Here is a 16,014-nt window from a genome sequence, read left to right on the forward strand (position 1 = left end):
GCTTTGTAGATTACTTTCCTCACAATCTTATGAGAGGGAGGTGGTAATGTAACATTATTCCCATCTTATAGTTGAGAAGACAAGCTCAGCCATGTCCTTTCTTTCCTGCTCTGCTGTTAAATTGTAGGCTTATAGAATTGTAGCATCTTAAAAGTCTAAAAAGTGACTTGCCCAGGGTCACACAGTTAGTACATGTGTAAGGCAAAATTTTAACCCAAGCAATTTGTGAAGGCAGGTTTTAAAAAAAAAACCAAACAGTGGATTTTCATTTTTTTGTTTTTTGTTTTTATTTTCACATTAGTCGTGTTGTATAGAAGAATTAGAATGAATGGGAGGAACCATGAGAAAGAAAAAACAAAAGAAAACAAAAAAAAAGCAAACAGTCAACTTTGATGTGCATTCAGACTCCATAGTTCTTTCTCTGGATGTGAATGGCATTTTCCATCAGGAGTCTTTTGGAATTGTTGTAGGTGCTTGCATTGCTGAGAAGAACTAAGTCTATCAAATTTAGTCAACGAAGAATGTTGCTTTTACTGTGTACAATGTTCTCCTGGTTCTGTTCCTCTCACTCAGCATCAGTTCATATAAGTCTTTCCAGGTTTTTCTGGTTTGCCTGCTCATCATTTCTTATAGCACAGTAGTATTTTATTACATTACTATACCACAACTTGTTTAGTCATTCCCCAACAGATGGGCATCCCCTGGATGGAGTTTAATTTTTTATCTTGAAAGTGATAGGGAGCCACTGAATAGGTGTTTAACATAGTTATACCTATGCTTTAGGAAGATCACTTTGGCAGCTGAGGTAAAGGAAGGAAAAAAAGCCAAGCATTTATTAGGTAGAAGATATGACTGAAGTGGGGGGAGACTGGAAGCAAGGACACCAAACGGAAGACTATTGCAATGGTCTAAGCAGGAGGTGATGAAAGTCTGAACCAATGTATGATAATATCAGGAGGGGCAAGTAGATGGCTCAGTAGATAAGAGTGCCAGGCCTGGACTCAGGAAGACTCACCTTCATGAGTTCAAATGTGACCTCAGACACTTGCTGGTTGTGTGACCCTAGGCAAGTCTCTTACCCCTGGTTACCTTGTTTTCCTCACCGGCAGAATGATCTGGAGAAGGAAATGGCAAACCACCCCATTGTCTTTGCCAAGAAAACCCCAAATGGGGTCATGGAAAGTTGGACACTACTGAAACAACTGAACAACAGCTCACCACTGCAAATCCATCACTCAAAGATTAGCTACCCAGGGATGATGTTTTTACTGTAATAGTGATAATAATAACGTAATAATAGCTAGCATTTACATAGCACTTTAAAGCTTTTGACATGCTTTACAAATAATCTCATTTTGTCCACACAACAACCCTGGGAGGTTGGTGCTATTATTCTCATTTTACATATAGGGAAACTGAGGTCAGTAGAACTTAAGTAACTTGCCCAGGTCACACATTCTTGAGGCTGGATTTGAATGGAGATCTTCTTGACTCTAGGATCAGCACTCTATCCATTGCACCACCTAGCTGCCTTGTAGAAGGACCATGATCTGCATTGTTAGAGGTCTTACGTGAGGCGGAGATCTGGACTCTTTTGAAGTATGTGGGTCATAGAGGTTTGTGGTTCCTTCATTAACCTTATTACAAATTGTTGGTCATTTCTAGAATTATTTTGATGATGAGTCTTTGGTCCTTGTCCTTGGTCTTACATTTACCCAGCTTCCTGTCCAGGGTCCCCTATCGGGTGTGGTGTCTGTAGACCATCCTCCATTGGCCTGGCCCAGCCTCTCCCCTCCATGTCTGGCTTCCTGGGGCTCCTCCAACTTGGGCACTGACTATTGTCCATCTGTCTGTCTACCTGCAGTGTCGGATGGAGTGCCGAGATGTGCCAGCTGAGACACTCTATGATGTTCTGCACGACATTGAGTACCGTAAGAAGTGGGACAGCAATGTGATCGAGACCTTTGACATTGCCCGCCTTACCGTGAATGCTGATGTGGGCTACTACTCCTGTGAGCACCGGGGAACTCATCCTCCATCTCCAGTCTCTTCCTTTCTCACCTGTGTCCCTCTCTTCTGCAGTCCCTTTCCTTTTCTTTGCCCCTGTAGAATAACAGACTCATAGACTCATAGAACTTGAGAATATAGCATCTTAGAACCATAAGTATCTCAGAATTCTAGGCTTAAGACTCACAGCATCTTGGAATCATGAATTTTAGCATGAGAAGACAGCGTTTTAATGTTTTCAAAGTACTTCTCTATACATTTTCTCATTGGAGCCTCCCAGAAAGACAGTGAGGTATGTCTAGAGACATTATCCCCATTTTATAGATGGAAAAACTGAGACTTCGAGAATTTAAGGCCCAGGGTTACATAGCTAGAAAGTGTCAGAGACGGGTCGGAGTCTGCACCTCCTCTCAAGTTCAGGAAGCCCCTAAAGATCAGAATCTCAGGCATTTAGAACTGAAAGGGATTTGAGAGGTTGTGTAGTCTAATATCCTTTCCTATTCAGAAATCCTCTGCTATCTCCCTGACACCAAGAGCCTCAGTGTTGGCTAACTGTCTTCCCAAGGCTAACTGCCTGTCCCAAGACAACTTGCTTCTTCACTGTGGGATAGTCTCATTTGACTTTTAAAATTTTTAATTATTAAAATGATTAAACATTTGGTTTTTTTTTTCCTCCCAACCTTCGGCCTCCCTTCCTACTCCCTCCCTATCACCTCGAGGGCCTTTTACCCTAAACCAAAAACACTTATGATGTATATGCATAGTCAGACAAGACAAATTCCCACATTGGCCATGATCCAAAAATGTATCTCATTCATTATATATAGTCACCTCTATTTCTGGAGATAGGTAGCACACACCATCATCGATCCTTTGGAATCATGATTGATCATTACTTTGATCAAGGGTTCTTAAGTCATTGAAAATTGTTTTTATAAAATTTTTATTGTTATCAGTTGTTTTCCTGGTTCTACTCAATTCACTCTGCATCAGTTCCTATAAGTCTTTCCAAGTTTCTTTGAGAACACTCCTTTCATCGTTTCTTACAGCATAGTCAGATTCTGTTACACTCCTGTACCATAATTGGTATGACCATCCCCCAATTGATGGGCACCTCCTTGGTTTCTAGTTCCTTGCCACCACAAACACAGTTTTTATACATATAAGATGACTCCCTCTTTTTTTGATCTTGTTGGTGTATTGGCTCAGATGGTGCCAGTTGTTAAGAATCCTTCCTTATGTTGATGTGAAATCTTTCTCTTTATAACTTCCCTTCCGTTGGTCTTAGCTTTGTCCTCTGGGACCAGGCAGAATAAGTCTGTCCTCCCTTCCCCAGGTTAGCCCTTCATGGATGGGAAAACCATGATCCTGTCAACCCCCTCTTCCCTTCCCCACTCTCACTTCTCCCTCTTTTCCTAGTATTTCCTCTTTACTCACCCAGCCTGTGTTAACCAAAGTCTCCCTAGGAGTTTCTCCTCCTCAGGATGGTGTCAGGCACAGAGTGACAGGAGAAGGAGGAGATCCTCCTCTGTCCCTGGGGAGCTCTCAGCCATGTAGAGGAAGTGATTATCCTTGCCAGGAAATAATTAGAGAAAATACAGAAGCTAGTGTTCCTGCATGTGGCTCCGCCATGCTCGGGATAGAGGAGGGCACAGGGCTAGAGGAGCCAGACAGGCCGCCTGGGGCAGGGAAAGGATTGCTGGGAGTCCGTGGCTGCTGCTGGGATGGCTGCACACTTGGACCACCACTGCCCTTTCCTGGACCACGGCCAGTAACTCTTGGGGTCCTGGTTTGCTTGTTCCCTTTAGTCTCGGGGAGGGAGCCTGAAGCTATGGGAGGGGTATGGTGGTATGGTATGTGGCCTCCAGTCTAATGTCCTTTTTCTTCCATGTAGGGAGGTGTCCGAAACCCTTGAAGAACCGTGATGTCATCACCCTCCGATCCTGGCTGCCCATGGGAGCTGATTACATCATCATGAACTACTCAGTCAAGCACCCAGTGAGTGTGCTGCAGGCACCCGCTGATGGCAGAAGAGCCTTAGAGTCCACAGTTGTAGACCTGGCTTTGGACCATGATAATATGTTATTTTGGGCAAATTTCTTCCCTTCTCTGAAGTTCAGTTTTTCCATTTCTGAAATGGGGGTGATAGTTCCTCCCCTGTCTTCTACCTCAGACTGAAGATCTAGTGAAGGGACTAGATAGGAAAGTGCTTTGGGAAGTCTGAAGTCCTGTACAAATCGAGTCGAGTGCACCAAATGCTTATAGGTACCAACTGTGTACTGGGGTCTGGGCATCTGGGTGCAGGCCAAGTGGCAGTGCAGTTCAGTAGATAAAACCCAGATATTAAGAGTTTGAGTTTCAGCCCTCTAATTCACAGTGCCAACCCTAGTTTCCTCACCTATAAGATGTACAATACACCTTTGAGGGAGGAAAGCCACTTTGGTTAGTGTGTTTAAGTGCTCAAAAAATATGAATGGTTATGTCCTAAGACCTAGTCCTCCTGGATCACAGTGTTGAGAGCTACAAGGGGCTCTAAAAATCATTTACTCCAGCCCCCTTCTTTTATGGTGGCCCGTTGTCTTCTCCCACCATGCTCTGAATCATGGCCTCCTCTCTCTGCCGTCACTTCCCAATCATTCTAGTTTCTCTGCCCTTAGGCACTTCAGTCTCTGAGGTCACATCTTGAGGGTTGACCAGCGGTCTTCTGGCTCTGACACATGCTATCTGGAGAGTTCATTTCACTTTTTCTGGCCTCAGTTTCCTCATTTGTTAAAGAGAAATCATAACCCACAACTTAACCATCTTATGTGAGGGAGAGTCCTTAGTGAACCTCAGAGCTCTAGAGAAATGGCAAGAATTATTCTTTCTATATTCAGAATCCTGCAGTGGGGGTCAGGAAACCTGAGTTCAAGTCCAGATGGACCCCCTGCTCACTGTGTGGTATGGAGCAGGCACCTGCCCTCCTCTGAGCTTCAGTTTTCTCATTTTTTAAATTGAGAAGGTTAGACTAGATGATCTCTCTAAGGTGATTGTTTGAAACCTGAGGATCATAACCACAGGAAAAAACTGTTGAAATAAAAATGCAGATATGTTTAAAAACACAAGAAAGCTGAGGGTCATGGAGAAGAAACTTCAAGTTTAGTAGGGGGATAAAAAGGATAATTTTATAACAGTGGCATTGATTGTTTGATTATTTGAAGCCTTGAGGTGGGAGAGGGCTTGCAAAGGTCAGAGCCAGAGGATAGGAGAGAGGTCAAGATCCAGGGTGGGCCTCAGATGTCCCTAGAGGCCTAACAAGAGCAGGGTGGGGCAGTATGCTCAGTATAGCCCAGAGAAGGGAGTCTTTCCCCCTTCCAATATCCTAAGTGCCAGGAAGGTCTCTGCTACCTTTCCTTCCTGTCTCAGATATCAGCTACCCCTCTACCTCATGCCTTATCCTTCCCTTCGTAGAAGTACCCACCCCGAAAAGACCTGGTCCGAGCTGTGTCCATCCAGACCGGCTACCTCATCCAGAGCACAGGCCCCAAGAGCTCGGTCATCACCTACCTGGCCCAGGTAGACCCCAAAGGTGAGACACTGTACCTGGTCCACCCCCCTCTCCTCCTGTTCCTTTCCCTTCTGAGAGCCCCACCCACCACAAGACAGGGCAACATATCTATCCCCAGCCTCCTTCCACACCCTCAGTGCCCTGCTGTGTGCCCTGCCTTGTGTCAGGTGAAACAGTAGTAGATAAGCAGGAAATCCAGGTTACAAACGGAGCTCTTGATATGAGGGGAGGGCCTTCAGGGAGCTTGCCCTCAGGTGGGGGGCCCAGACTGGAACAGGTAACTGCAATTCAGAACAGTACATGTCAGTGCTTTAGAAGGTTGCCAGGAGTTAAACAGAGATCCTGTGTTTGGTGAAGTGTTCCTGGGGGAAAACCTTTGGGTTTGAAGGCTAGCTCTAGTTATTTGTGATTGGCGAGGATGATATGAGATGGGGGAAGGATGAAGACTCAAAAGTGACTCTGGACCTTCCTGTGCACAGGAAGAACTGGGAGGAAGTGGGGTATGTGGCCACCCCTTTTTATGGTCTGCTGTGTTTGTTTTAGGAGTCAGGCTTAATCTATACTTTTTAGGATATGAGACACACCCTAGACTGTCACCATGGTGGACAGAAGCCTGGGTGGCAGGACTCAGGCGCTCTGGGCTCCAGACCTAGCCAACTCTGTGCCCTTGGACAAGTCCATTTCCTTTGTCTAACCTCAGTTTTTTTTTTCTGTTAAATGGGCATAGTTTGACTTGATACTTCTAAGGATTTTTTCAACTTTAAAAAATCCTGTAAATTCTCTTCATCCTATTTCTCTATCCTCCTAGCAACAGACAAATGCCATTAGACTACAAGCCACTAACTGATTTGTTGACATTTTTCTCCACGAAAAATTGTGTAACGTATTGTCTTTGGGGTCAGGGACAAGGGGAAGGAACTGGGGACTAAGAAGAGAGGAACTCCTGAATTCTTGGGAGGCAGCTATGGTAGTGTGGAAAAGTAATCCTGCTTTGGAGCCCGAATCCCAGCTACAAAGCCTACTAACTTGTGACTTTCTCTCTGAATATCAGTTTTTTTACCTTAAAATGGGGATAAACATACTTGAATGGCTTTCCACAAAATAGATGGCATGGGGACTGTTTGGATTTGGTTGGGGGAGTCACAGGGAAACAAGGGAGAGGAAGGAGTCAGATTGTTCTCCTGCCCAAAATACTTTCCCTGCTCTCCTCTGCTACTTGGAACCACTGACTCCTTCCAAGCCTCAGCTCAAGTATGACGTTTTTCAAGAAACCACTTCTAGGTCTCCTCTCCTCCCAAGTCAGTGTATTTATTTAGTAAATGTCTTCTCTATACTCATCTGTGACAATATATCCCCCCTCATAGGACTTAATTAAGTTCTTGAGGGCAAAGACTGTCTCACAGTTTATCATTTTATCCCTGATGGCTATCACAATGTGTGCTTAATACATGCTGCCTTGATTGAGGGTTTAAACGAAGAACAGGAGGGTAGAGCCTGGGATAGGTGTGGGGGACTCGAGGAGAGCCCCTTTGAGTCAGAGGAATTATGGCAGATAGAGCACTGATTGGACTTGGAGTGAAAAAGGCCTGGGTTTAAAACCTGCTTAGCAGGTTGGATGGGTCACTTGACTTCTCAGCCTCATGTTCAAACAAAAATAACTCCTACCTCTTAGTGGGAGGCAGTGTGGCATCGTGGGCAAAGCCAGCTCCCCAACCAGGAAGACCTGGGCTTATGTCTTGTCTCTGTCTGGGTGACTTTAGGCAAGTCACCTGCCCTCCCTCTTAGTACTCTAGGAGACTCAGAGTTAATTCCTCATAACCTGTAGAAGTATTTCCCTATCCCAGTGAAATCTCAGGTTCATCCTCTGTCCCACATCATGCCCTAAGGATACATCATAGTACATCGGAGAGAGCACTGGATTCGAGGGTCAAAGACCCTGTGCACAAATCCCAACTTTGCCACTTACTACCTGCCCGATCTGGGGCAAGTGATGTAAGCTTTCTGGGCCTCAGTTTTCTCATATGCAGTATGAATAGATTGGATGAGATAGCCTCCGTGGTCCTGTGGCAGGTGGAAGATGAAATGACTGAGGAAACAAAGTTTTGATCTTCTGAGGAAGCTGATTTATTAATCAATGCATGCCAATTACCAACATGTCAGGACTAGGACCCCCCCATCTCAGTTTAGGCCTGGACCCCAAATACAGGGGGAGACAGACTTTTATACATTAAAAACAATTAATCAGATAACGCCAGTTAATTAAAAGGAAACAATACGACATTAGGTAATCTGCTGCTTAGAGACCCTTAGATTATGACAACTAGAAATCCAATGAGATCCAAAGATTGATCCAAGGAGTTTTCTCCTAGTTGTACATCTCAGGCAACCCATGTGTCATATGTGAAAACTGGCCCCATATTGATCAATCAGTTATTGTTTCTACATTCATTGGATTGTTTACAGACATTTGGGTGGAAGTGGGGTGTCTTTTTCTGATTTCAGGGTTCTGCACCTGTTCACTCTCCCTCTCACAATTTGGAAGTCCCTAATCTTTCCTCCAATTAGAAATCAGATTACCTAATGTATTATCTCCTTTTAATTCATTGGCTTTATTTGGTTAATTGTTTTTAATGTATAAGTCTGTCTCTTCCTGTATTTGAAGTCAGGCCTAAACTGAGGTGATCTGGTCCTAGTTTGTTGGACCCTTGACATACAGTGCTTAATAAATGGATATGCTCAGAAGAGTGAATGGGCCCAGTGTGTTGGGCACTTGGCCTGTACTGTTTAATAAATCAGTATGCTTGGAAGAGTGAACCTTTGTTTCCTCAGTCATTCATTTTTCACCCACCACAGTCTTTTTTAGTTCTAAACCTATGAAATTATGAGGTGGTTGTGAGATAATAGATGTCTGTTTTCCTCTTTTTTAGAATTAAATTTTCTTTCTTCCCCCCAACATTATCCAATAGATTTTCTTCTTCCTTCCAACCCCTCACTGAAAAGAAAAAGAAAAACAAAACCTATGCATCATAGATGTATAGTCAAAGCAAACTGTCCCATTGACCATGTTTTTAAAAAAGTGGTGTCTTGTTCTTTGAGTAATATTTTCCTCTCAGTCCGGAGGTGTGGCTGTTAGGCTTCTCCAATCATCTTTCAGATCTGTGGTCAATGATTGCATGGATCAGAGATCTTAAGTCTTTCAAAATGATTTTTTTGCAGTGTCGTTTTTATAGTATAAATTTTTCTCCTGGCTCTGCTACTTCTCTGTTCATCAATTCAATGAAGTTCAACTGATGCCTGCTCTCCCACCCTATGCTCTTTTGTACCCCCGAATGATATGATTTACTAAGTCCCCCCAACCTCCATTACTCCCCTTTTGTTCCCTGCTATATTCTTCCTTTTAAGATCATCAGAGAACAACACAAGTCACATTAGGGATGCTTGTATCTCATCTGCCTCCTTTCCCCCTGCCAAAAAAAAATCCATCTTCCCCTTCCCAATTTAAGTTTTTACTCAGGTCTTTTCATCAAGAATGCTTACAAGTCTTCTATCACATTAAAGGTCCATTTCCCCCCCCTTGTAGGATTATACTCTGTTTTACTGGATATGTTATTTTTCATTGTCAGCCTTTATCTATTGTCTTTGAGAATTTCATTTCCTATGCTCTCTGCTCCTTTATAGTGACAGCTACTGAATTTCTGGGTGACCCTGACTGTGGTTCCTTGGGACTTGAATTCTTTCTTCCTGGTTGCAGCAGTATTTTTCCTCTGACATGGTAGCTGTGACTTTTCATTGTGATGTTCCCAAAAATTTCATTTTGGAGTTTTTTTTTTTCAGGAGGTAATGGTGGATTCTTTCTGTTTTTATTTTGCCTTCTGGTTCAAAGAGATCTGAACAGTATCCATTCATGATTTCTTGAAATATTTAGATCTGTTTGTTTTGGTTATGGCTTTCAGGTAGTTGAATGAGCCTTGAGTTTTCTCTCCTTGATCTGTTTTCCAGGTCAGTTGTTTTTGACAAGAGACTACTCCTTACATTTTCTTCTATTTTTTCAGTCTTTTGACTTTGTTTTAATATTTCTAATTTTTTTCATGGAGTCATTAATTTGTTTGGTTCATTCTTATTTTCAGTTACTTGGGTATGACTTTGTATTCTTGTGTCAGGCTATTAATTCTCTTTCTAAATCTTTCCTATATAGTTCTCATTTCTTTTCCAATTCTTTCCTCTATCACTGTTCTTTCATTTATAACACTGTTTTTAAACTCTTGCATTATTTCTTCTGGAAATTCTAATTGGTCTTGTAGGCAAGCTGTGTGTGGTTTATTTATATTTCTTGAGGCTTTTCTTGTAGGTGTGTTGGTGCTTTTCTGAGTTTCTGTATTGGACATCTTGAGTCTCAAAATAGCTCTTTTTCTTTTTTCTCTTTTTTTGGTTTACTCATTCTTCCAGTGATCTGTCTTGGATAGCAACGTAATGTGGCTGGTCTAGTTGGAACCTCTGGGGGCAGAATCTGAAATCCTGCCCCTTCTTGTGGAACTTCTCCACTCAACACTCACCTGCACCCCCAACCCCAAGCTATTGTCCTGTCAGGGGACTGAGTTCACAATCTGCTCTGAGTACTGGCCTAGGTCAGGGCCTGAGTCAAATCAGATCTATTGGTTGAGCTTGAAGGTCTGAGAATCCTTTAATTTTTAATGTTTACTTTCAGTTTCAAAAGAACCCTCTCCCACCCACTGAAAAGGCAAGAAGTGCAATTACATAGATGAAATTATGCAAAACATATTTCCATATTAGACACGTTGTGGAGTAAAAAAAGCAAGAAAAGTAAAGAAGAAAAAAATTCTTCAGTTCTCTACGTTTAGAGAACACCAGTTCTTTCTCTGGAGGTCGATAGCACTTTTCATCATGAGTCCTTTGGAATTGCTGTGTAGCATTGTGTTGAAAAGAGCTGGTTATCCCTTTGGGCACAACCTCTCACTGCATTTCCTCTTGTGCCTGGGGACAGGGTTGAGGCAGTGATCAGACTGGGCATCCTATAGCCTGTGTTGCAGTCCTAGCTTAGAGCTCTGGCCACCAAGTCTGTGATCCTGGCCTACCTTTATTCCACAGTTCCTGTTCTGGCACTCATGCGTGGTCAGATTTGTGATCTTGAGCTGGAAAGATGACTCTTTGTAGTTTCTCTTTCTATTTTAGATAGATAAACAGAGACACATTTTATATATATACATATATATGTATACATAAATACACATAAAATAATATAATAAATATGTAATTTCTATTTTTATATATAATACATTTACATGTTACATATACATATGTATGTATTAATCCGCTTTGCAAACCTTATATCACTTTATAAATGTGACCTGTTATTATTCAGTCTCCAGATATTTTAAAAATAAGTCCCTATGTATGTGGAGCCAGGTGTTGCATAACCCCATTTAACTTATAACCACAAACATAGCTAGAACCCTCAGTGACAAGATAAGGGTACCCCAGGGGTGCAAGCAGAGGGCTCCTTGGGAAGTGCTTTTCTCCAGGGGGAGCTAGGCACTATCATTTGTTGTTCTAATTTCTCCATGTGAGAGAGGAAGGGCATGTGGTTCACAGTCTGAGGCCCACGTACACCTGGCATTTTCATCCTTTTCTGGCTTTATTTTTGCTAGGCACCCTTTTCCATTAAAAAAAGCCTTGGGGCACAGCCCCCTTCTAGATATGCGCTTTCCGCTTTAGTCTCCAGAGACACGGGTTGGGCTTTTTAGAAGCACACCAGTAGGGACCTAGGCAAAGTGATGAAGGCCAGCAGATCTAGAGTTCAGAAGTGATCACAAGAAGGTGCTTACAAAAGGGGTCCAGATGTGGCCACAGTGACTCTCATGACTAATTGCCTGACTGGGCACCTCACTGCCTCTGAAGGGGACCCATCACTGGCGTCTCCCCAGCTTCTCACAACCCAGTTCCAGCATGGTCTTCATTTCTGGATCTCCCTGACTCCAGAATTATGGTGTTCACCTCAAGATCAACCTATATCTGAACAGGAATCCCCTCTGTTGTTCCCCAACAAGCTGCTGTCTCAGCCTCCACCTCAGTCGGTCAGCAAGCCTTAATTAAACCCTATACTAGACATTGTGCTAAACACTGGGGATACAAAAAAAGGCTATAAGCAGTCCCAGCTCTCAAAGGGCTCGCAGTCTTAAAGGGGAAACAACATAAAGTAGCAATATGCGTACAAGATCTGGGTAGATCTAGCTGTAGAAGGCACCAGAAATGCGGGGAGCCAGAAGGGGCCTCCTGCAGGTGACCTCAGAGAGAGTGAACCTCGTCATGAGGAGGAAGTCTGTCTCATTTGGCAGTAACTGATGGTTAGAAAATTTGTTGTGAGCTGGTCTGCCTCTTCACAGCTTCCCTGTGTTGTTCACACGTGCTGCCCTTTGAGGTCAGGCAGAACAAATAGAATCCCCTTTCCACATGAAAGAGAGAATTGCAGATGAGGAAATAAGGCTCAGAAAGGATGTAACCTACCTACGGTCACACAGCTTGTAAGTGTCAGAGCTAGGACCCAAATCTAGCTCTGGATCCAAGTCTAGGGCTCATTCTACCACTATGTTCCACTGCTTCTCTAAGGAGGGAGGGAAAGGTGGTCACCAGTCTCTGAGTCTGGCCAAGAAAGCCTCTGGACCTCGAGACAAGGGTTGGAGATCAGATCAACTTAGATTCCATAAAGACCTAAGCCCTGGACCTGATGTTAGCCCTGGCATAGGGATAGTCTCTCCTCATCCATTGTGAGGTTAAGACCAGTCAGTCAGTCAGTCAACCAACAATTGCTTTGTTCCAGACACTAGATGCTGGACAATACAGAGACAGAAAGGAAGCAATCTCTACCTTCTACTGGGCAAAACATGTGTATTTGTCATAGCAGCTCCCTTTCTTCCTCCTCCCCCAATACACACACTCAGCCAGAGAATTGGCCACTCTGGAATACTGAGTTTACAGCATAAGAGAAGCTCATCTTCTCTCACTATGTGAGAAAAGGTTTGAAGAGGATAGCACCTGTGGTTGTCCTTCATCACGGGAGAGGCCCTTTTTTTGTTACTAGTTATTTATCACCTCATGGATGATTCAGCATGTATTAAATACCTACATTGAACATTGGTGCTGGACAAGTAATTTAGATATTAAAACTTACAGTCTTGTTGTGAAAACTCAATCTACATGGTATTGAAAAACAGAATGCCCTGTGAACTCCGAGGGGAGAGGGTGTTACTGACAAGGGACACATCCAGGAAGGCTTCCTGGAGGAGAAGGCAGCTTGTGAGTTGGGCTTTAAGGAGCATCAAGGGAGGGCGCTCATCTGAGGAGTAGGGAACAGTGTAGGCAAAGGCATGAAATTAGATAGTCCAGGGGCACAAGAAATGGAGAGTGAGTTGGATATTTGGAGTCCAGTGCGTCTAGACTGGAGAAGCATTAGAAAAGTTGGAGCCTCAAGTGCCATGCACAAGGATTTGAACTTTATTCAGTAGTAAGTTATGAATGTGTTAGGCATGTGAATGGTGGTATCCCCCATGGAGAATGTGATGTCAGAAGCATATGGGTGAAGAACCAGGGTAGCTTTAGATATGTTGAATTTTGAGGTGCCAGTGTAGAGGACCTTGAGGGCAACTTCAGGAGCCACTTTTCTGAGTCATCTGTAGGTAGAAGGCGAGACTTGCTGACAGAATGGTAGAGTTTGAAGGGACCTTATAGACTACAGAGTCTAAAGTGCTGATTTTTCAGACAAACTATTCCCTGTCACATGGCCAGCTTAAAAAAATATAGCATCTCTTGTTTTCAGACCCTCTTAGAGGGTCTGAATACACGATTTGTCACTTGGTCTGCATACCCATTTCTAGACAGTTCCTCCTTTGGTGGTGTTAAGACTTTAGGGAGCATCTCACCTCACCCCATCCCGAACAGGAAGCTTTTCTTTCTCCTTGACTGTTGGTCATCCAGCCCCAAATAAGACAAAGTTACTGAGTTTAGGAAAAGCTTTCCAAGTTCAGAGCCACACAAAAGGATAATGACCTGTCTTAGGTCATTAGGTAGTGAGTTTCTCATCATTTGGAGGATCTTGGGCAGAGACTGGATGAGCCACTTGTCAGGAATGTCGGAGACTCCTGCTCAGGTAAATGTAGGAGAGATGCTGAGGTGTTGTCCAACTCCCAGAGCGCAGTTCACTGTTTTCAGTCACTCTTCTCTCTTCACAGGATCCTTACCCAAGTGGGTAGTGAATAAATCATCTCAGTTCTTGGCTCCCAAGGTGAGTAGCCATGGAGAGTGGGGAGGAGGGTGGGAAAGGGGCTTGAGAGTGGGCCTGGAAGCGGTGGGAGGCCAGGTCATGGATGTGGGGGGCAGGGCAGGAGAGCTGGGGATGTGTAGGCAGTGTGGGTGTGTAGGAGGCCCCTGATGTTGGTGCCCTCTCTTCTTTTCTCTGCCCTGCCTGCTCTGGTCCTGGTGGCACAGGCAATGAAGAAGATGTACAAGGCATGCATGAAGTATCCAGAATGGAAACAGAAGCATCGGCCTCACTTCAAGCCATGGCTGCACCCAGAGCAGAGCCCCCTGCCCAGTGTGGCACTGTCAGAATTGTCTGTCCAGCATGCTGACTCCCTGGAGAATATCGATGAGAGCACTGTGGCTGAGAGCCGGGACGAGCGGGGGGCGGGGGGCGAAGGCAGCGATGATGACTCCTCCCTTAACTGAGGGACCCCTCAGAACCCTGGCAAAGCTCAGGCCAGTCTCTCCCTGCCCTGCTGCTGGAGGGGAGGGGAGGAGAGGAGATTGCTGGCACCTGGCCCAAGCTACTTTATGTCCTCCTTCCCCCAGGAAGGGAATAGGGCAGCTGGTGAGTTGGCCCTCTGCCTTGGGGGGGGTGATGACAAACCCTGGGGAATACCTCCCTCCCCCAACCCAGGCTGGACCCCTTCTCCCAGGGCAGGGGTGGGAAATGGAGGAGGCAGATTTTGTATAGAAATAACCCCCATTAAACTGATACAACAGCCACAGCCTATGGTCAAGGCCCTGATTTCTCTCTGTTCTTTCATTGGGGGTACCCTGCCTTTTCAGCTTTTTCCTGTTAAATCATTCACTGATTTGGTATCACCCAACTTTTTTTAATTGTTCAGTCTTCATTTATCCTCCTACCCCTTTTAACCTTTGACTCATTCATTTGTTCATTGATTCATTGATTCATCTAATCAACTGTCCATTCTTTTATTCTATGAGTCTTTACTAAGTACAGATCCTCCTGCCTTGTTTCCCCACCCTAGCTATATGGCTACGGTGATTAATAAGTTGTTATACAATGGGAAGAGTTCTAGCTTGTTCATTTGAACCCAGGCCCTCCTGAATCCAGAGTCCTGGGGAGCTCTCTGTGTGGTTGGAGGAGATAAGCTTCATGTGCATGGAGCAAGCAAGCCTTACCAGAGGTTGTGATGGAACCTGTGCTGAGCCTCAGGACCCATTGGCCCATCCACTTTGAGGGCGGGGCAGTTTTTTAAGGCTTTAGGGTTTTCACTGTTTCCCAAATCTCTGCTCCCTTTCTCCCACCCAAAGCCTCCCAGACCTTTGTGGTCCTGAGCTTACCTTTGCTTCTTGGCTTAGGAGAGCTGCTACTCTGCTCCCTCCCCTCTCTGTCTCTTGGTGGTATCCAGGTTCAGCACCCACTTTCACTTCTTTCTGGCTTCTAGACATTCCATACCCTCTGAGTATGTATAGCCAGATGCAGAAATTACCCACCAAAGGGACCTATATCTTCTGCCCTGTGCTGATGACAGCTTCATGGCCTCGAAGGAGAATGGAGTGTTCCATCCCATCATGCACCTGGGCATCAATTTAGGACTTGCCCACCTGAGTGCACCAGACTAAGAGCTCCTTGATCCTTCTTTACATTTTAAGCACCCTCTCAGCCAGGCCACAGAGGGTTTGGGGAGCTTGACTATTATGGAAAAAAAAATTTATATATCGCCTTTAAAGATCTCTGGTTACGGTGTGGGTACCTTCTCGTCATGGACATCATTCAGCACTCCCCCAACCCACCCCAGCTTGAGTAAATGGTTTTTGTGGATGAAGGGACCTCCTGGACTCATCCCTCCTGGGGTGTCCTTGGGTTGATAGACCCAGTTAAAGGTTCCTAGATCTAGACCTGAAAGGAATTATTGAGGGATTATTGAGTCCAAACCTCTCATGTCACACACCAGAAAACTGAGTCTCAGGGGGTGGTCGCTTCTCTGGGGTCACAGGTTGAAAGTATCGGAAGTGAGATCTAAACATCCACCACCTCCTGTTGCTCTCTTACACATGAAACTCTTCTGACCTTGAGTACAGCTTGTTGCCCAGAACTTTTCATTTCCTGTGTAGCCTATGAGAACCCCAGGGGCTCTCCCTGACTGGTGTCTAGGCAGCTTTAGACATGCTGGCTTTTA

General features: G+C 44.5%; 1 protein-coding gene across 2 annotated transcripts in view; it reads left to right on the forward strand.

Moving 5' to 3' along the window:
• Positions 1-14,595, forward strand: part of STARD10 (StAR related lipid transfer domain containing 10) — a 37,943-nt gene extending 23,348 nt beyond the window's left edge. For both annotated transcript variants that reach the window (XM_072610958.1, XM_072610957.1), the window contains exons 3-7: positions 1,865-2,012; positions 3,902-4,005; positions 5,458-5,575; positions 13,798-13,850; positions 14,054-14,595. In XM_072610958.1, the coding sequence (XP_072467059.1) occupies positions 1,865-2,012; positions 3,902-4,005; positions 5,458-5,575; positions 13,798-13,850; positions 14,054-14,293 (663 nt within the window). In that variant the 3' untranslated portion in view covers positions 14,294-14,595. The remainder of the gene's footprint in view (positions 1-1,864; positions 2,013-3,901; positions 4,006-5,457; positions 5,576-13,797; positions 13,851-14,053) is intronic.
• The last annotated feature ends 1,419 nt before the right edge of the window (positions 14,596-16,014 follow it).

This window comes from Notamacropus eugenii, chromosome 5 (genome assembly GCF_028372415.1).
Source record: "Notamacropus eugenii isolate mMacEug1 chromosome 5, mMacEug1.pri_v2, whole genome shotgun sequence".
Classification (NCBI taxonomy): domain Eukaryota; kingdom Metazoa; phylum Chordata; class Mammalia; order Diprotodontia; family Macropodidae; genus Notamacropus; species Notamacropus eugenii.